General features: G+C 48.5%; 1 protein-coding gene across 1 annotated transcript in view; it reads left to right on the forward strand.

Annotated features, from left to right (window-relative positions):
* LOC122476127 (histone-lysine N-methyltransferase SMYD3-like) overlaps window positions 1-20,966 on the forward strand; it is a 153,648-nt gene that overhangs the window by 53,764 nt on the left and 78,918 nt on the right. The window contains exon 5 of the mRNA XM_043568453.1: window positions 2,088-2,262. Within this exon, the coding sequence (XP_043424388.1) occupies window positions 2,088-2,262 (175 nt within the window). The remainder of the gene's footprint in view (window positions 1-2,087; window positions 2,263-20,966) is intronic.

The raw sequence follows: 20,966 nt of genomic DNA on the forward strand, positions 1-20,966 counted from the left end.
TTATTTCTAAGGCTTGTCACCTCAAACCTCTTTGAAATGAGTCGGAGCGTAGATAAACGAATAGGCAAATAGCAGTGGAGGTCAAGCAACACAATGTTCAAATAAGGTGCAAAGTCTTGCCACAGAAATGTCTAGCGTTGTGTAAGAGACAGTCATTCCTCCTGACAGTTCGTCATATATCTAATCCTGGAATGAAAAGCCACAGAGGTTAGCCCGGCAATCTGTTACAAAATCAGTGCACTGCCTAAGCTACCGCCCACCCCCAACCTCTGGGGATACACTCGGCACACTTTAAACATGTGTGTCAGATGGGTACGAAAGAAAGGCACCGACTCCCTTTTCTTCAATGAATGTACCTCTTCTGAGAGCAGAGTCGACCCCTCAGAGACAGGACTCATGCTGAAATTACGGAGTGTAGCGTGCAGCAGTCTGAAGTAAAGACCCTCAGCCGTGCGTTGCGGGCACTTGTGATTCTGAGTAAGGAAGTCGTGCCTTTGGGGTGAGGTATTCTGCCTCTAGGCGAAGAGAAGCATATTTCCTGGAGGGTTAATGAAGACATTAGTTCCCACTCACACAGGCAGCTTGATTGGTTTATTACAAGTGTTTGCTGACGTTCTGGAAGGCCGCACCGCCTGGCCGGCATGGAGGCTAGGAGCGGTAGATGTTGCTGGAGAGTGGGATAAAGGGGCACTGAAGCGCACCGTTCCGGGCGGGCGTGCGGTGTGAGAGCCCAATGGAGGATGGAGGGGGCTTCGGTCAGGGGCACTGATCGCGAAGAGACTGGCTTGTGTGCTGGAGGTGAGGGGTGTGGGTAGGAGGGGGTTCGGTCCGCTGAGCCGTTTTCCCTACGCCTGGTCACGATCAGGGCTCCTGTCCCCTAGGTGCTCACCTGGGCGACATCCTCAGAGCCTCAGATCTGACAAATGACAGAAGTAGCTCACACTGAAATCCAGCTTTATCTGCAAAGGCTATGCCATTTCTGTCGCGTCTGAAACCTGCAAACCGAGTGCAGATTTCGCCCCAGTGGAATTCTGCACATGAAAGCAGATGGATTGGAGCCACACAGGTTGAAGGCGGGGAGGGCCAGCCCCAGGCCGGCGTCCTCGTGGCCTCCCCTCATCTGACACCAGCAGTGGAGGCTGTGCAGGAAGGGAGCTGCCTTCCGCCGTGCTTCCAGAGGGATCCACCTGGGAGGGATTCAGAGCACGCTCCGTACACCGTGCGCTCAGTCCTCCGACTCCCTCTGGAACAGCACGGGGAGTAATAGCCGTTGTCAAAAGTGCGATCACACTGAAGTCCCACGGGAGTGAGTTATGGGTTCACAGCGAGTCGGAAAGTCAGAGCTGCTCCTAAGTGGGTATCGGGTCTTCTCCCTGCCCTTTTTAAAGCATCATTCGCCCTGCCCACAGTTTACATGCAGGAGCCATGTTCTTAATATTCTCTTGTGCTTTGGGGGCTCAAAATATGAATTTTTTTTTTTTGGTTAAGTATAGGCTTGGATCACTTTTGCTTTATAATCAAGAAACTTCAATATGAGGCCCAGTGGGGATGTACTTGTTCAACCTGCTTCCCCTCCTGTGGGCCAGTGAGTGGCTGTGGGCTTGGTTTCACGTATGCCCGAGGTTCAAACGACACAGAAGCAGAAATGAGCTCCTCCTCTTAGACACGGAATCTGCCTGAAGCTTCTTTAATTTCAGACCAGTTTTGTAACGGAAGCTGACGGCATGCATAATTTCAACTGGACCTAACTGGTAGTCCAGTTTAATAAACAGCTGTATTCACTCCGTGCCTGGATGTAAAGAGAACGCTTACAGGAGTCGGAAGAAAGAACGTTCTTTGGGTGTCTTAATCCCCCAAAGTACAGGCTTGCGTGGAAGATGGCTTGTTGATGTAAAAACAGAATTTACTTGTCTGAGACGCCACTTACATGTTTTGTTTCTCGAGTGTGTTTGCAGGCAGCTCATCTGTGCAAAATGATGGGCTCTTCCTTCCCTCCTGTGCCTGGGAGCTCTTCAGCCTGTTAGAGAATCGCACTTTACTTGTTTTCTGGCTGAAGACAATGAATCCTTAACTAAGGTTAATAACAGAGTGGGAGCAGGTTCTGGCCATGTGCCAGGCGATCATCAGCAGCAACTCGGAACGGCTTCCCGATATCAACATCTACCAGCTGAGGGTGCTCGACTGCGCCATGGACGCCTGCATCAACCTGGGTCTGCTGGAGGAGGCCTTGTTCTACGGAATTCGGACCATGGAGCCGTACAGGTGAGTGCCAGCGAGAGGGCCGGAGGAAAGGCTGCGTGTCTTCTGTGGGCGTGGGATCGACATCCCCAAGTCACTCGGCTTACTCTGCTTTCCCCAGTGTTGGCTTCCGTTCCCATCCGCTTCTCGGTCAGCGTGCAAAACCAGACCTTGTTTCGTCCACTCCTTGGTGCGTTGGCTCCTGTGCATACACTCATCGTTCGTACACTCGTCGTTCCTGCGCGTGTCAGGCGCCGTGGGTGTGCAGAGACGAGAGAGACGAGCGAGACGCCGTGTGTGTGGAGCCGGTGGTTACAGTGCGGTGTCCTGCTTGCGGCGACGGGGTGGAGGCGGAGTGCTGAGGGCGGCCGCGGGGGGCCCGTGGCCCGTACCAGCCGGGGGAGGCCGAGGCATTAGCCTTCGCTGATCCAGGTGAGGGTGGCCCGTCTGGGGCCCTCGGTCTGGCCGACGAGTGACCGTCTCTTCCACCCTGATGGCTCCCGGGGTGTCTTCGCTGGAGCCGTTTAGCCTCACGGCCCCCTTATGACCCAGGCTCAAACGTGTCATCGAGCCAGGCGAAGGAGCTGTTGCCGATTGATTGCTCCTTGACTGACTTTAGCTCCCTCCGACCAGTGGGTGTTCTGTCCCTGGGTGTTCTGGTAACTCAGAGGAGCTTTGGCAGAATTGACATCCAGTGCTGCTCTTTGGTGCCGGTGGGGCTGAGAACACAAGTGTGGAAGTTGGGATAGATCGGCCCAAGGGAGGGGGCACAGCCGTTCGTACCACCATCTGAGATTGGATCAGATCACCCACTGCTGAGAAGGTGCCCTGAAGCCTGGGGAGCGTGGGGGAGGGGGGGAGGTCCCTGGAGAGCGGAGGCTCCATTCCGGGTAGCTCTGAAGACCATGGGGACACGACGTCAGCCCCGAGGGGCTAAGCAGAGGCAGAACCAGGTCTCCACCTAGGCCACGTGGGTCAACAGGCCGGGGAGGGGCTGTACGTGAAGAGAGGGGCAGAGTCCCGGGTACTGCCTGTCCCGCCTGGAGGAGAGCCTCGGGAGAGGACGTGACAAGGATCCACATGAGAACGGAAGCAAGCCCAGGGTCTAGGATATCCGTTCAGGTGGGAACCGAGACACGAGGAAGTGAGACACGAGGCCGGGAAGCCAGGCCTGGGCCTGGAGTGCGGTGCCGGCAGAGAGGAGCCTGAAGACCCCACCGGCCGGGTGGGCGGCTGGGGTGTGCAGGCCGGCCGTGGCCCTGGGGTGCCCGAGGGTGTTTTCAGAGCTTCCGTAGGTGGCTTCTTCCACTGCTTGTGGTGGAACAGCTCTGGAATCCAGACTGTGAGTCAGCGCTAATCAAACTTAAGAGAGATCGCCTTGAGGGCTGAGACTGTCGGCTTTCCCATGAGCGGGAAACGTCTGTTGGGTATGATGAATCTTGCGGGTTTGCAGAGCATATGAAGTGAGCACAAAGAGATAAGGCTTCATTCTCTGAGCCTCAGTGTTGCAACGAGAGGCGGGTCCGCGACAGTCGGTGTCACCTCGCTCTGAACTCCGGGGCTCGTGTGAGGAAGCCAAACCACAGGCTGAGCGGATGGACTGAGGCCAGGAGACGCTGGCTGGGAAAATCCTTCCTGCGGTCCCTCCACTGCCCCTCCCCGCACTCCGGCTGCTGTGGGACGTGCGCCCACTTCTCCTCCTGCCCTCCCTCCATCCTTACCCCCACCGGGCGGGCCGCTCAGCACAGACGCAGGAGGACCCCACTTCAAGGGCGCTGTGAGTAACCGAGAACCAACAGAGAGAAGTCAGGTGGACGCTGTCATACTTGGCCTTTCTTCGCTTTAGCGCAGCAAGAGTGAAAATAAGGGACACAAGGTCAGGTGCGGTGCAAGCCCTTTAGCGATCTTAACTGTGAGGTGGGCATCTGGAAGTTGGTGACGCTTTCTGCCCCCTGCCTGTACACGAGGGAGCTTACGCTGTGGGCCGTCAAACACCTACCCGGTCTCCCCACAGGTGATCTAGGTAGACTTTGGGTTCACCTTTGGCTGAGGACGTGGGCAGTTAGCTCTGCACGCGTTACCGAGAGGTGACCGGATTGCCACCTGCTCTAACAGTTTTACAATGTTAATATACTGTTTGTAACAGCTAGATTGAGGTCAGGACACCAGGGGTGACTTTTCCCACTCCTGACCTTGGCTAAATTTTAACAACTACTGACCTCAGAGGAGAAGGTGTCCACATTCTGTTTTTGTCCAAATCACCACGTTGCCTTCAGCTCCCTTCTTGCCCGTCTGTCATTTATTTTTACTCAGTAGAAATAAGTTCCCTTTATGTTGCAACGCAGCATGAAAATCTTTATGTTTCATAAAGTAGGTTGGCGTTAATTCACATCCAACAGAATTTATCATCTTTAGCTCATACTGTTTCCTCTTGAGAGGTTCTGTGATTATAGATGCATGGTCATCTGTCCTGTAGCACTATGAACATTAAGCAGAATGAAAGCAATTTAAAGGTATTTCATAAATTTTAATAAAAAATAATTAAATAAAATCTTAAAAAAAATTTTAATGTTTATTTCTGAGACAGAGAGACAGAGCATGAGTGGGGGAGGGGCAGAGAGAGAGAGAGACAGAATCTGAAGCAGGACACAGAATCTGAGCTGTCAGCACAGAGCCCAACGTGGGGCTTGAACTCATGAACCCGTGAGATCATGACCCAAGCCGAAGTCAGTCGCTCAACGACTGAGCCACCCAGACGCCCCTAAATAAAATCTTAACCATAAGATGAATTGAGTTCCGAAAGTCAGTTTGCTCGTGGTAGTTCGGAGTTTGGGAAACATTTTCCTGTTGAAGAAGGTGTTCATGATTATGGTGCTATCACGAGACTAGCCCTTGAAAGTCTGCTCAGCCCCAGATATATCACCAGTGTTTACCATACAGTTTAAAAAGATAAAAAAGGAGAAATTAATACAAAAACAAACCTGAGCATTACCTTAAACTTAAGATTTAAATCATGATGGCTATAAATTAGACTTGATTTTCTTTAGGACCCGGAGAAAGAATTAGAGATGCAGAGGCTTTTTAAGGCTTTGAGGGGGACTTCAGTGCATTCACACGTGTTCTGGTAACGTAACTTTTGTTGGGAGAATAGCATTTCTTCCAGGAGAGGGTGCTTTCAAAGGAACACGAGATAAAGATCGCCCTGATATTTCAAAGTCAGGTCCCACTCCCTGGAGATAAGCAGGATGAGTTTCTTCCCTGAAATTTTCAGTACACATACATAAACCTGCGTCCGCAGGACACTTCCGTGGTTTTCTAAGGCCTCCGTTCTTTCTCTCAGTTTCCCAGTGATTCTCACACCCTCGGAGACCCTGATTTCCGCCCCCCCCACTCTCCCCTTGAAACTGCTCCGTCGGACTCTTGTACCTCTCCTTCCTCTCCTTTCTTTCCGTCTTGCCTCTTCTTGTCTTTGTCGTGGAGGGACTCAGCCCCAGCCTTGATCTGTGACGCGCGCCCAGCAAGGTGGTGGGTGGGGAAGGGGGGATGAGCCAGAGAAGCGAGGGAGGAGCCAAGCAGTCTTCTTAGTGGGCAGAGAAGAGAAAATCCCATGTTCTACTAGTGGTTGTTCTCACTTCACTACAGAGTGAGGACATGGTGCAGATCAGCTTCTGTATGTCTACCTCGTTCTTTTTAACAGATATATACAGAGTCCTCTCATGTACATTCCTGTACCATAATTTGCAGACTAGTCCCCATTGTTTCCATTTATGTTTACTATTTGAAGAAATGCTGCCATTAACGTCCACGTACTTGGATCTTTGTGTAAAGATATATAGGACAAATCCATATGGTAAATTCCTAAATGCTAACTTGCCGCATCAAAACGTGCATTCATTTAATTTTTTTCAAGTTTATTTATTTTGAGAGAGAGCGTGCACATGAGGGGCCCACAGAGAGGGAGAGAGAGTCCCAAGCAGGCTCTGCACCATCAGCACAGAGCCCAGCTCAGGGCTTGAACTCATCAACCACAAGATCATGACCTGCCCTGAAATCAAGAGTCGGATGCTTACCTGACTGAGCCACCCAGGCGTCCCAAAATGTACGTTCATTTTAAATGGAGGTAACGGTCACCAAACTCTGTCCCCCATCCACCCAGATGTCACTTTCCTCCAAAGAACGGAGAATGGGTGACATGATTTTTATTACATCTGCTCTAAATTCACTTCAAAATATAGGAGTCTTCTCCTTTTCCTTGACCAAAGCCTGCTCTTATAGGGTGAGATTTGCTGCCATTGACCTGACAAACGGTGTTTTGTGGTGGCGGGAAGGACATTTTGTGAGCATCCTGGGAAAGCGCAGAACATGAACCACGAAGGGATTTGAACAAGCGGGCGCGGGATCCGAGACGGGAGCGGCGTGAAATCCGCCTTGTGGAAGCCAAGGCTGAGAAGAGTGACTTCAGCCCCCATAGTTTCCTGTGCCCTGTTGTCAGAAGAAATGGTGGGAGCGGGGAAGTGAAGGGAGCTGGTGGTTTGGGGACACGACGTGCTTATGGGTCAGGTGCCTGTAACCTCGAGACCGCCAGCGATTACACAGCAGCCCCACCACTTTCATTCTGCCAGCAATTTTTTAACTTTCCCTCGGAAGCTTTGGTCAGCTGATGAAATGTAAGGTTTCATCCCAGCGACGCCTGCCGCTGCTGTTCTCAAGCTGGCTTTTCTTCTCAAGGCCTGCACTGGCTCTTTGGTGGGTTTTTGTCATCAGTCACTGTGACGTGGTGGTCCAGGAGCCAGCAGAGCGAGTGGGCACGGCTGGGGCTGGGAGAGTCGTGGGTGCCGTCACCCACCCGGCCCTGACCTGGGCCTGCCCTCGCAGCCCCTCATCCCTGCGTCGCACAGGTGCCGTTAGCTTGCCCTCTGACGACACGTGTGTCTGTGTCCCTGTCCGGAAGCTCCTTCCGGGAGGGCAGGGGCCTTGGCCGGGGTATCTGGCGTGGAACTTTCCTCAGCCGCACCCACAGAGTGGCACCTGGAGACCAAGCTGGGGCCCGGTCCCCACCCAGGAGGGGAGATGAGCGTCTGGACTTCCCCCAGTGTCCTGCTCACTCGCCTTCTTTGTCTCACAAGTGAGAACTGTCTCACCGGGCGAGTGAACAGATGTTTTATTCTCTGCCCGCTGACGGGGACAGTAATCCTTTGGCCACTGAGTCATTTTTTCCATACTATAATTTTTAATTAGAGTGTCTTTGGTGGCCAGAACCGTGTCCAAGATTTTGAGCTCTACGTGTGTGTGTGTAAAATACTGAGTTGCCTGATAACATCTAACCAGAACCTCCTTTTCTTTGCCGCCAATTTCTTAACATTGGTTTCGTAGCCTCGGCTGCCGTCTGGACACTGGGTTGGTGACCCCCTGCGTGGCAGTGGGCAACCCGGTCTGTCAGGGCCCAAGAACTTCCAGTTTAAACTTTTAATATCAGGCCTTTTAATTCAGTCCCCAAGGGCTCTCCTCCTCCAGAGTCTAGAAATACAATAAAGGAAACACAAAAGAGAAGGAGGAAGAAGAAAAGAAAAACAGGACACAGCAGCAGTGACAGTCTCGTGACAGTTCTGGAAAAGGAATCAGGGACAGCCTGTGCCGGGCCCTGGCATGGGGCTCTGACCCCCCAGTGCCTCTGAACAAGAGGAGTGGGTGGCCGTGCCCCGTCCCCCGAGTCTCCTGTAGGCCGCAGCCCTGACCCCAGGCCCCTGGCACTGGAAGGAATGTTCCAGGTTCTGACAGAGCCCCGGGTGATGGCAGACACGCTTGGGACATCTGGCAGTTTCTCAGACCAAGCCCTAATCCGACTTGGCTGTTTCCCACCTGACTTCAGGCTGACACAAAGTGATCGGGCGCTGCTGATACTCGTAAGGCCCTGACTGGGGCGGGGAAGGTGACCCACGCATCACCTCCAGCATGCTGCACGTGGCACAACACGGATAAAACCTGTGCTGTCAGCTTCTGGCCACACAATTCCACACGGTGTCTCCTGGCTCCTGGAGGGCCACCGCCCGACCGTCTTTCTGAGGCCCTGCCTCTTATTTGTTTTCTTTTGAATCATATTTTTGAAATCCTCTGCTGAGCTTTTTCCCACCGACTCCCCCTGTGCCACGAGGATTCGATCCACATATTGTCCACAACCACTTTCTTGTCAGACGAGAAAATTCAGAAGCTGTTCATTCCTGCCCCTCCCCCGTGTGAGCACCCCTATGCCCCCGCCCTCCTGTGCATGTGCGTCCACGTGGAATCTGTGCATGTCTGTCCACGTGGACGCCGTGAGTGGGAGCCTGTAGGAAGTCCACCTTCCCCGACTCCACGAGTAGAAGACGGTCTTTTCATTATGCCTGGTAGTAGGAGCCGGAGTGGGATATTTTACCCACGCTCCACACTTGGTGAACAGCATCCTGCGTGGCCTTCTGGATACACAGGATCATTTGAATGGGGACATGTCAAGCTCCTGGCTCAGGCACATACTCGTTTCCTCAAGAGAAGGATTTCCCGAGACCTACTACGTGCACTGTGGTAGATATTGGCAAACCAAAGCAGGGTCCTGACTCCGGTGGAACGTGTGGGCAGTGCTCAGAAGCCAGCTGTGTGCCACACTTGGGTCTTTCCAGAAAGCCAGGCATTTGAGAACCTGAGAGGAATTCTTGAGCCAAATCAAGGCTGGCCTGATTGGACAGGCCTGAATGAGATTTTAGCAGTGCTGGAGTAGGAGTAGCTTCAGTGGGTCGAGTACCTGTACCTTGTGGAGTTTATTGGCCAACTTCAAGACTTCACTCACCGGCCTCCTGTGTTGAAGCCTCGCGTGGAAAGAAGAGTCGGTGGCTCTGGTTTCCCAAAGCCCTCGCTACCCCGTTCTGGGAGTTCGCATCCCGTGTAGCTCGGCCGTGCCCCACTCTGGCCGGCCTTGGCTGTATTAGTTTGCTCGGGCTTCCATAACGGAATACCACAGACTGAGTGGCTTAACAACAGAAATTTGTTTTCCGAAGTCCAAGTTCGGGGTTCCAGCAGGTTTGGCTCCTTCTGAGGCCTCTCTTCTTGGCTTGCACTAGGCCGTCTTCTCCCTGTCCGCCTGTGATCTCTCCTCAGCACGCGTGCTGCCCTGGTGTCTCTATGTGCCCAAATTTCTTCTTATAAGCAACCAGTCCTACTGGATTAGGGCGCACCCCAAGGGCCTTCTTTGACTTTAGCACCTCTTTAAAAGTCTTCTCTCCAAAAACACAATCTGAGGTACTGGGGGTTGGGGCTTTAACGTCTGAATTCTGGAGTGACAGAGTTCAGCTCCTAACACCGGCTGTATCTGCCTCAGCCACTGCTTCCTGATTCTCCATTCTGGGAGAATACCAGTTCCAAGGACCACTCCCCCATGCTTATCTTTCGTGGTGTATTTGGACCTACTGGAAGTCACCCGTCTGCCTTGGAAAAGGAACTTCCTGCTTCTTGGGCTTCCAGTTGAGCTCAGGAATTCTAAGGGCCAGCATGCGTGGGTCTCTAGGAGTAACTAGGGTAAACCTCGACTCTCAGCTCATGACCGACCCGGTGCTGGTACGAATAGTGGGTGCTAGTGGGTCACTAGAGGATCCTTCTCCCAGAGGCTGGCCTTCCAGGGGACACTCAGGAGAGAAGGTAGTGATTGGACTTGGCATTTTTCATGCAACCGTTTTGACACAGCCTTAAAACCAAATGCTTAAACTCTCAGCTACCTTTGTTATAAGATAATGTGAACAATAGAGGTTCTTCCCTGTGAGATAATTTGCCTGGGACACTTTCAGGTTCTTCAGCCCCATCAGAAACTGACCAGGTGGTTAGATATTAACAAAAATTGTACGTAATAGTGCAGTGGCATTTCTGAGCACCCGGAGACCATGTGGGTGGTGGTGTTAAGAAAGCCTGTAGTTCAAGTTAGGTGGCTCTGTACATTCTGGCTTGGGTGATCTGTGACAACATGACACTGCTTGCATTTTACGTTTTAAATCTTCCCTCGTTTCCCATCCTTACTTGGGGCAAGAATATCAATTCCTCTTTGCTCCAAAACCCGACAGCCATGAGTCAGCCTTATCCATTGCCACAATCTTCCCTGCCTTTTGAGCCCCCAGGGTAGGCCAGGACCCAAGAAGCATGTACCTTTTCCCTGTCATCATCAGAGAGTGAATGTCAGAACTTCTCCTTTCAGATTAGGACCAGTAATCCTGCCTTACTTTCACCTTCCATTGAACTTGAACCCAGGCCAGCAGCTGACCAGGGCCTCATGCCTAGAAACACCCCCTTCTTCCCATGGCACATTTGTGGGTTGTAGTTACCCTTGCACATAAATGATGCCATCCCGTAGTGGTAACATTTCTGAATGGAACTCCCTGATCACACTGTTTCTGTCCAGTTCATCTGACCAATAAAAAAAAAAGTGTTCTGTCCCCATGGGTTACCCAGCCACCCAATTGCCAGCTTTGGCTACCTGCTTGGATTTTTGTATTGAATTGCATTGTTAAAGACACTTCCAGATTCATATTCACTTATCTGCTGGGAAGTACCTGGGCCAACAGAGGTCTGAGGTCTGGTAAGTAGTTCCCTGATCAGCCCCAGGTTCTAGAGAAATCACCCAAGTGGCCATGTGATCAGACTCAACTTCTAGTCTGTATGCATTGCAGACCCCTGCTGGCAGTTGGAGAACATACCCCCTGGGTCTCTTTAAAGTCATCAGTAGTCCTCAAACCTTTATTTTAAAGCAACGTGTAGCATACCCGTCTGACACCACTTTTTCCCGTCTGGCCTTCACCAAATCCTGCTCCATGTTACACTCCAAGCCCCTCCTTCAACACTCCAGCTCCCAGTCGGGACCGTGTCCTGTGAAGGTTCCAGGCTCTTCCGGACAGCACGACTCATTCTAGCATTTAGCCTACTGGGAAGGGTTCAAACCAGGAGAAGAGCCACTGGCATCTGCGTCCCACCTTTGGGTAACTCCCTACTTCGAGTTTTTCTCCAAGCAAACCTAAAGGGACCCAAGCCCTGTGTCCCCTTGGTGGCAGTGTCCAAGGAAAGCATAAGTTTCCACTCGTAGCTTTCACCCGGTCCACAGACGCTCATGCTCCATGGAAGTCTTCCCTTTCCTCACCTCTGATGCTTCCAGTGCTGATTCCAGGGTCTGTGTCCAAGTCCCTGCTGTTCTCTTGTCTGGGCCTTCCCCCTAGGACATCCTCATTCTGACTCACGTACTTTCTCTCTGCCCATCGCAGACGCTCCCTTGCTTCCTCTCCTGTCTGGGACAAGAATACCAGTTCCTCTTTGCTCAAATATCCCACAGCCACGGACCAACCCCATCCATTCCCACACCTGTACCTACCGTGACTCCTGAGATCTAGGGCGAGGACAGGACACAGGAAATACTTTTCCTCTGTTGCCTGTGCCTGATTCCCAGTCAACAGCCTCCTTTTAGAGCAGGATGAAAGCCATATTCTAACCCCTGGGGCTAGCTCACCTGCACAGGAAAACATTTAGTCTTCTGTGGTCACCAGCGTATGTGAACAGCATGCACTCTGAGAAATGGTCTATGGTCGTCCTACTCATGAAAGCATTTCCAAAATAAAAACATTCCCATGGGGTTCACTGTTGTTGTTGTTTTTAACTTTCACAAGCCATCACTGAGCACTTTGACTCTCCTAACAGAAAATCTTCAGTTCCTTATTACAACCAATTGTACCCTAAGCAGCAGGATATCCAATCCTAGAGAATCTTTTGGGATGCATTGAATTTCTCCTGTTGAATCAATCTCTTGCTTGGCTGCCCCTGCCGCTAACTAGCTGCTATCTCTTTTCCTTTTTCTCAGCTCTTAGAAGAGAGAGTGGGGGCGGGGGGGGAACCCATTTTCCCCTTTAGAGAGCCAGCAGAAAATCAGGTAGGCCTGAGAATTGGGAAGGGATGGATATAACTTTGAAAGGCTCAGAAAGAATTGATTGAAATCAATTTTAACTTCCTATAAAGTACATGTTTTGTGATCTAAAAAAATGTCAGCCCACACACATGCTATCTGTGTATTTTAAGGGAGTTCTATCCTGAGTTTTCAGAAATTCTCTAAGGATAAAATGAATGAGCTATCCATTAAACTATAGGTAAACGTGTTTCGTCAACCCTCCTGAGTCCAATCACTGATAGAGGATGGTGAGAGCATTTGTAAGGAATAGTAAGAGGTCCTTGAAAGAAATGAGAGATGGGGAGTAATGGCCCACAAATGATAGTTCCCAGTGTTTTAGATAGCCAGGTTATTTTGAGCACAAAAATCCTTTGGGCTAGATAGTACAAAGCTCTTGAGCTCATGACAGCATACTGGCTGGAAAAAATGTCTAATATTCTTACTGCTACATAGGTTCAAAGGGGGTGGCCCTGGCCAGGTTCTAGGAAACGAATGCAGGGGAACAGTGAGCTTGGGCCCTTGAACAGACAGAGGGCAGGGCCTGGGGGCAGCGGTGGGGCGGGGGTCGGGTGTAGACAGCTCCCGCTCTACCACCAGGGAACAGATGATGGAAATCTCTCTTTCCGAACAAAGAACACCGATCATACTATCCACTGCCCTTCAGAGTTAAAGAGGAACAAATCTGCTTTCACACGTAATGGGAAATATCACCGCAGTATCCTCCCAAAGTGAGATAGATTGGGCACCACAATCGTGAAAGTATCTGCAGCATCTTTCCAGAGGAGTCAGTGAGAGGACTTTACGAGCTCTCCTCTGCCTTCCAGCTTCCTCAAATTGGAAAGGAATTGCTGTTACTTATTCAGAGCCTGCTGCAGACCCAGCAGCTTGCCCGTGAGCCTTCACGGCCATGGCGCAGAGGGAGTTTGCCTAGTCCTACCTTGCACGCGAGGAGGCCGAGGCCTATGTGACTTGCCTGCGAGGCTTCAAACTCTGGCTTCAGGTTCGTGTATCTTATTTTTGTTGCATTTACACAGAAGGCATTGGAACCAGCTTGAACCCAGATTTGCTTGGTCGTAAGAGTCCAGACCATACAACACTCTAGAGGGCTGAGTGGTCTTTCCCACTACGCCACCCGCCTTCTTCCTACATGAATCCGTCAAGATTCGTTTCTTGTTGCAAGTGACAGAAATCCGCCTCAGACTGCCTGACTGAGAAGGGAGTTTGCTGCCCGCACGGCTGTGTGCATGTCCTACGTAGACAGATCTGGTGACAGAATTCAGGGGTACGGTCTGGGCCATCAGATTGTGCACTCTTTTCCTCGCTCGCTCTCAGTTCTTCTCTCCTCTGTCTTGCCCTATTCTTTCCCACACAGTCTTCTGCACAGGTGTCAGGCAGCCCCAGCCTGCATCTTCTGGCCCTGTGACAAGAGGAAAGGTCTGTTCCCACTAGCTTCAGATTTTAAATTTGGGGTGGCCTTTGGTAGCACGTTTGGGTCTCACGCCCACTCCTGCCTGAACCAGGAGAGGTGGGGTGCTGGCAGCCTTACCAGGAGCACACGTTTCCCAAGGGACAGAAGTTGTTCACAAGCTTGGCAGGCGTGGGGATAATAGACAAACAGAACAGATGTCCGCTGTACTGTTTCGCTTCGACACAGTCTAGTAAAAATGTCAGGAGAGGGGCGCCTGGGTGGCTCAGTAGGTTAAGCGTCCGACTTCAGCTCAGGTCACGATCTCGTGGTCCGTGAGTTCGAGCCCCGCGTCGGGCTCTGGGCTGATGGCTCAGAGCCTGGAGCCTGCTTCGGATTGCGTGTCTCCTTCTCTCTCTGCCCCTCCCCCGTTCATGCTCTGTCTCTCTCTCTCTCTCTCTCTCTCTCTCAAAAATAAATAAACGTTAAAAAAAAAATTTAAAAATGTCAGGAGACTCAAAGGGGCAAAGAGCACCCAAAGGCTGATAACACTGTGACGCGGAGAGAGAAAAGCAGCAAGCCCCGCACGGTCCAGGCTCTACGTCGGAACAGAGATCTGTGAGAGCGGGTGGCTAGGATCCCCGAGGGAGCGCCAGGACCCTCTCGTGCCAGGACACAGGCTAGAAGCTTGGGACAAGTCTTCTGGCCACAGGAGGAGAAGATGGAGCGGGAGGCCGGTGAGGCCCTCCTGAGGCAGAGGAGTGGTGGGGGGACCCGCCGTACCTGGCGGCCATGTGCGCCATGTTCTGTGAGGGCTCCTCAGTCCCAGTGTATGTCGCTCATTGCTGCCTGGAGGCACTGAGGCACGTGGCGGAGGTCGGCATTCATTTTGGAAATGCGACAGAAAGCGTGCACTTTGATCCCAGCAAGGTATTGGAGGTCTCCTGGTACGGTTTCTGTGGGTGGAAACGTGGGCTAGTGAGCTAGCGAGGGTTACTGATACCTTTCAGAGAGCTGTTTCTGAGCAGGAGTCATGAACAGATGGATAGACCCCTTTGGGGAAACATAACGGATGCCTCAAAGCTCTTTTCTTTTTTCTTTTTTGGTCCTAAGTCAACATTTTTATCAAAGACTTAATGGAATGAAAGGATAGAAGTTGTGCATATCCAATTTGTAAGGGCTGTGAACCTGAGAAGAATAACTAATGCTTTGGGGGACTAATCCAAACTTCGAAACTTACCTCCTTAATTAGAAACATTTACTCGTTACCAAAAAGATGACCTTAAAATTTCTGATTAAAAATTTAGTAACAGGCTGGAGAATTCTTCTAGTATATTGTAGCGGATTGTTTCTGGTCACCACACTAGTATTAATTCCTCCACTCTCTTTTTCAAGAGGACCTCAGATGTCCTAGCTGTGTGGTTTGTATGTTACTGGCCACGGGGGCAGCCTACAATTAGCGTAAGCTGGACATTTCCTTGGTCACCTTGACCAAAGTCAGACCAGTTAGAGCCAATGATGGTCCATTCTTGGACTTTATTTGAGATACTAAGAAAGACTTCCCTTTCCTGTCGCTCGTAACTGAGGAAGCATGCAGCCACAGGACATGTAGGCTATTTGGTCTCTCGACCTCAAAGAGAGGGAAAGATCAAATCCAGGAAGCAGAGGTGAGGAATGGAGAGATTCTGGTCACTTTATTCACGCATTGCCTGAAACCAAGTTTACCCCTGTAACTGTGCAGCTACATGAACACTTAGGCTGATAGTTTTTCTTTCTTTCTCTTTCTTTCTTTCTTTCTTTCTTTCTTTCTTTCTTTCTTTCGTCAGCCAGTTTCAGTTGGATTTCTTGGTTCATATGACAAAAAATCCTTACCAATACATCTGGGGGGTCAACCGGGCAGCCAGTGCTGTGGCCAGGAAAGCTAATCAGCCTTAGGCTGCATTGTTGCATGGATAGTGTCAACTTCCGGGAATTGGATGTATGCATCCATCACAGTGTGTCTAGAGTTTCTGACAGAGAGTGACCAGGATGAGAATTCTGTAGCCACATTATATTAGAAATGGAGATGTTTCATCACAAGGTGAAAAGACTTTGTGAAGGACAAGTAGACGTCCTATCAACTTTCAGATATTTGAAGGGCTGTCGAGCAGGAAGGAAGTAGATCCCCCATGATAGAGGAGGAGGGGCCAGGCCCTGGGACCTGGAATCAGAGGGAGACCCATTTCAGGTGGGATATTGACATGAACAGCTTATAACAGTTCAGGTGCCCATAAATGGATTGTTGAGTTTTGAAGAGTAGTAAATCCCCAATTTTGAAAGTGTTCATACAATCTGTTGGATTTTTTAGAAGTAATTCCTGTATGGGGTGGGAGGGTTGTCCACATGAACTTCATCACCCCTTCTGGCTGAGATTCTGAGTTCCAGAACCCTCCAAAACCTCTTCAGTTTCAGTTACAAATGGAGTATAGAAACATACCAGCTCAGTTCTACCTCTCTGTTGCTTGAATTACCATTAAGTTCTGGTTCTGCGTGCCCTTTCCTTCCTCTGCCTGCCTCTAAGAGAACATCCTGAGGGACAATTAGAGCTTCGATAGCTCATCATTTTTTTCTGTGACTTAGGAGGTGGTGGAATAAGATAAGTGAGACGTAGATAACTCACAAAGTGGTATCACATAGCTATGCACATATACATCTACCTGTATACACACACGTGGATACATTTGTATGTATTTAAAAGTATGTATTTCCAATCAGTTGCATGGTATTTTTTTAAATTGAGATAGTTGTTGATCTCTGGGGTGCCTGGGTGGCTCAGTCAGTTTAGCGTCAGACTCTTGGTTTCGGCTCAGGTCATGATCTCATGGTTTGTTTCGAGCCCCGTGTTGGGCTCTGTGCTGGTGGTGCAGAACCTGCTTGGGATTCTCTCTCTGTCCCCCTCTCTCTCTGTCCCTCCCCCACTCGCTCTCTGTTTCTAAAGTAGTAAATAAACTTAAAAAAAAAGAAATAGTTGCTAATCTCTAAGAGTAGGAGATGTTTACACTTTTTAGAAAGACCAGGCTTCTAACTTTGCTTGGGAAATCGGAAGTCTGGTGACAATGGACTCCTATCCCCAAACAGCAGCAGCAGCAGCAGGGTGTTAGGTCCCTGCTACTCCCTACCAGGCAAGCTTCAAGTGTCCGCCTCCTCTCTGTCCTGGTGGGGTTGCAAGTCTGTGTCCCTGCCCTAAATGTTGCTTTGTTCCCTACTGGGCACTCTGCTGGCAGCTACCACATTGGCCTGTGTGAGCAGGAGAGTATTAAAACATGAGGACGGTCTGCTTCTCAGACCCAAAGGCCATAGAGGGAGAAGAAGAAAGCAAATACTGCCTTCTCACTCATGAGTTTGCTGTGAAAGTATAACGTTTTAATTTTTAAAATTAATACAAAATGCAGGGATGGCTGTCGGTTAAGTGTCCGACTCTTGACTTCGGCTCAGGTCACGATCTCACAAGTTGGAGCCCCGCATCGGGCTCTGTGTTGATGGTGCAGAGCCTGTTTGGGATTCTCTCCCATGTCTGCCTCTCTCTCTCTCTTGCTCTCTTGCTCTCTCTTGCTCTCTCGTTCTCTTTCTCAAAACAGATAAATAAACTTAAAAAAATTAATGCAAAATATGGATTATTCACTCTCACAGATGGCCGAATAGAACGTAGAGGCTGCAGGTTTGTAGAAGCAAGCGTCTGAGTCCATTCCTGTTAAGTAGTGTTTTCCAAAGTGTGTTCCCTGGGGATAACTGTTCCATTGATATGATATGATATGAAAAAAGGATCCTGGTCAAATGAGTTCAGGCAAAGCTAGGTTAAATAAAATAGCTTCAGGTCAGTTTGCTGAAAATCAGTCACCAGTAGCCAATTCACTAAAAGTCAGTTCACCAAATACAAATTCCATGAAAGATCCATTTGTGAGATATGCCAAATTTACCATTGGTGACTTAGCAGCTTTTTCAGAAATGTTCAGTCTGGATTTATGGACACTGAAAGATGCTTTTCGGGGTAAACTAACCTTGAGATGCTTCCTGAGACATCACTAGAAAAAAAATCTGGAAGGTTGGCAAGACAAAACTCAGTAGTGTTTGAAAATTTCCTCTGTGAAATACATTTTTTTCTGTATTCAGGTTTGGCACTTTATATGTGTCAGGATTGTTTCAGCTATATTTGGCTTCTTTTCTGTGCTTTTGAAATGTAATTTTCTTTCGGTTTTTAAGCGCTTATAATGTTCTCTCACCAATTCCTACGTAACTTATTAGCCCTAATTTTGCATTTCTGTCTATTTAGAATTTAATTAGATTTAGATTGATTTAAAATTCTGATATTGGAGGGATGCTTTTGAATTTATGTTTAATTTAAATGTTAATTGCTAGAGATACTAAATTAAAGCTGACAGGCCACTGGAGGAATTGAGGAAAAGAAAAACTTCAAATGCTTAACATTTTAAACCAAGTTAAAAACGACATTCAGAAACATCCAAAAGAAACCAGAGACAGCCTAAGCAATCTCATCCGTAGCAAATTATCCATTTACATTAATTTGTTTTACAAACTCTTTCCCTCTTTCCTAGTCTTTTTGCATTTGCACATTCCTGTCGCAGCTCTGAAAACCTTCCCATAAGCCATAAGTCTGAGTGACCATTGGTAAATTTATGAAAATCAGCAAATAATTCACCAAATTGATCTTTCAGTGAATCAACCTGGTTTTCCAGTGACGTTAAACCGGTTTCTTTGCTGCAGAACTTCTCAGAATTTCTAGTAAACTAAGGTGTATTTCAAATATGAAGAGGCTTCTCAGATGACTTTCCCCAAGCTCAAACGCCTGTAAAAGCCATGGATTGTGAAGGAGTTCGCTTCACTTTGGAAACCGCTTAGATGCTTCCGGGCTCTGTTTGAAAGTCCCATTAATTAGTTTTAAACTTTTTTTTTTTTTCCCCCACCTTAATCTCATTTTTAAAATAAAAAGCAGTTGACTCCTGCTTCGCTCCTCCCAACTTTCAGGCCTGCTTCTTAACAGTGACTTCCAAAACCCTTTGTTTTCAGCACTTCTGTTGGTTATTTTTGTACCTCTAAATAACTTCGGATTTATGTGTCTTATATATTAGCTAAAGAAGTTACATACTCCTAACTATAAGAAAATAAAGATCTAGCTTAAACTATTCTTTTTTTTCTCTATCCTTCATTTCCTTTTCCATTAAAAATGGTGATTCTTTCATTCTTTGAATGGCTACCTGCAAAACTTCAAACAATATACTGAAATTTCTCTTTCCTGTGTCATCGACTTTAGGCAGTGTCCCTTGATCTCCTGCTGCATTAGAGGCTTAGTTACTCTCGTTCTGGATGGAGAATTAGAATATGAAATTCTCAGTTCAAAATCATTTTCAATGACAATTTTAAAAGCCTGTCGCAGTCTTTTCTAAGATCTGTTATTTCTGATGTCCGTTTGTCAGTCACCCGCTCTATATTTCTGTAAGTTTTTAGGTTTTGTTCTTCTTTGATGTTCTGAAAGTTCGTAGGATATGTCTGGGCGTAGGCACTTTTCATTGACGCTAGACCCTTTCGTATTAAAGACTTTCTTTATCTCTGGGGAAATTTTTCTTTATTTTTTTTTTTCCTTTTTGATTTCAGTCGCTCTCTTTTCTCTGTTCTTTCATTCTCAAAGTCCTGGTAGTCAGATGTTCAACTTCTATGTACCCAATGTCTTGGGCCTTCTGCTTTATATTCTGGGAGTTATCCTTGACTTTCTCTTCCAGATCTTTAACAGAATTTTTATATCTCAGCGAATTTTTGTGTTTTAAATTTACAAGACTCTTCCTTGTTCTTGAATGGTTTCTTTTTCATAGCTCCCTGTTATCTTGTGGACACAACATCTTCTTGAACTTCTCTAAGGGTAATTTGCCTTTTAAAAATTCTCTTCCAGGGCACCTGGGTGGCTCAGTCGGTTAAGTATCTGACTTAGGCTAAGGTCATGATCTCACACCTTATGGGTTCAAGCCCTGCGTTGGGCTCTGTGCTGACAGCTCAGAGCCTGGAGCCTGCTTTGGATTCTGTGTCTCCTTCTCTCTCTGCCTCTCCCACACTCACACTCTGTGTGTGTGTCTCTCTCTCTCAAAAATAAATAAACATTAAAAAATATTTTTAAAAAATAAATAAAATAATTCTTTTTTCCATTTTCTGAATGATCTTGGTTTCTTTCAAGTTTTTTCTATTTATTCTGGTCTTTTTCTTGCTGTATACTCTCCTTGAATTTTAGAGGCTTCTTAGTTGTCCATTCATATTTTAAACATCTTTATTGAGATATAATTCACGTACCATACCATTTACCCATTTAAAGTTCATAATTTGGGGCTTTAGTATCTTCACAGATCTATGCACCTGTCACCACAATCAACTGTGGAACATTTTTATTATCTCCCCCTAACAAAACCCAATGCTCCTTACCCGTTAGCCCCCTAACCTTCTCCCCATCCCCTCTGCACTAGGCAATCACTGCTTATTCATATTTTAAAAAAAGGGGTTAGAAGGACTGGCTTGTTGCTCCGGGGGTTTCAAAATGGAAGCCAAGAAGAAGACAATGGTCGGGAGGGAGGAAAAGGCCGAGGTTGAGACTGAGTAGGACCCAAGTTCCGGAAAGTCAGGTGCGGGCATCCGGGCCTCAGAGGGCCCCGAGAGGGGCTGGTGTGGCAGGTGAGCAGTCAGACTGCGCCATGTTGGGGAGCCTCACTTCTGTATTCAGGACCCAGAGGAGGACATTCGGCCACAGGTGATGACAGTGTGCCACTAGACCTTAGGTTTCACGAGGAGGGATCACTGCTGGCTTGTTCGCAACTGTACTCGGCGCACAGTAGGTATTACATATTCATAGAGTAATTCAGTGTTACGTGCATGTAATGCCTTACAATTTGCAAAGCACTTTTATCTTTGGATCGTTATATCTCATTCGACTAGGCGCATGAGCAAAAGTGGATTCACTGTGGAGCTAATGAGGCTTAAACTGTAGACACTTCACTTGCATGAGTCCCTTCCAAGACCCTATTCTCAATTCTGTATTTGTCAACTTGGAATTCTTTGTTTTGTTTCATTTTTTTTTGAGAGAGAGAGAGAGTGTGTGTGTGTGTGTGTGTGTGTGGGTGGGTGTGTGTGTGCGTGTATGTGTGCGCACACAAGCTGGGGGTAGGGGCAGAGGGAGGGAGAGAGAGAATCTTAAGCAGGCTGCACACTCAGCACAGAGCCCTTCATGGGGCTCAATCCCATGGGATCGTGACCTGAGCCAAAATCAAGAATCTGATGTTCAACTGACGGAGTCACCCAAGAGCCCCTGAATTCTTTTTCTTAAGAGAAGGCCTACAAAACACATTT

The sequence above is a fragment of the Prionailurus bengalensis genome, chromosome E4 (assembly GCF_016509475.1).
Source record: "Prionailurus bengalensis isolate Pbe53 chromosome E4, Fcat_Pben_1.1_paternal_pri, whole genome shotgun sequence".
NCBI classification, from domain to species: domain Eukaryota; kingdom Metazoa; phylum Chordata; class Mammalia; order Carnivora; family Felidae; genus Prionailurus; species Prionailurus bengalensis.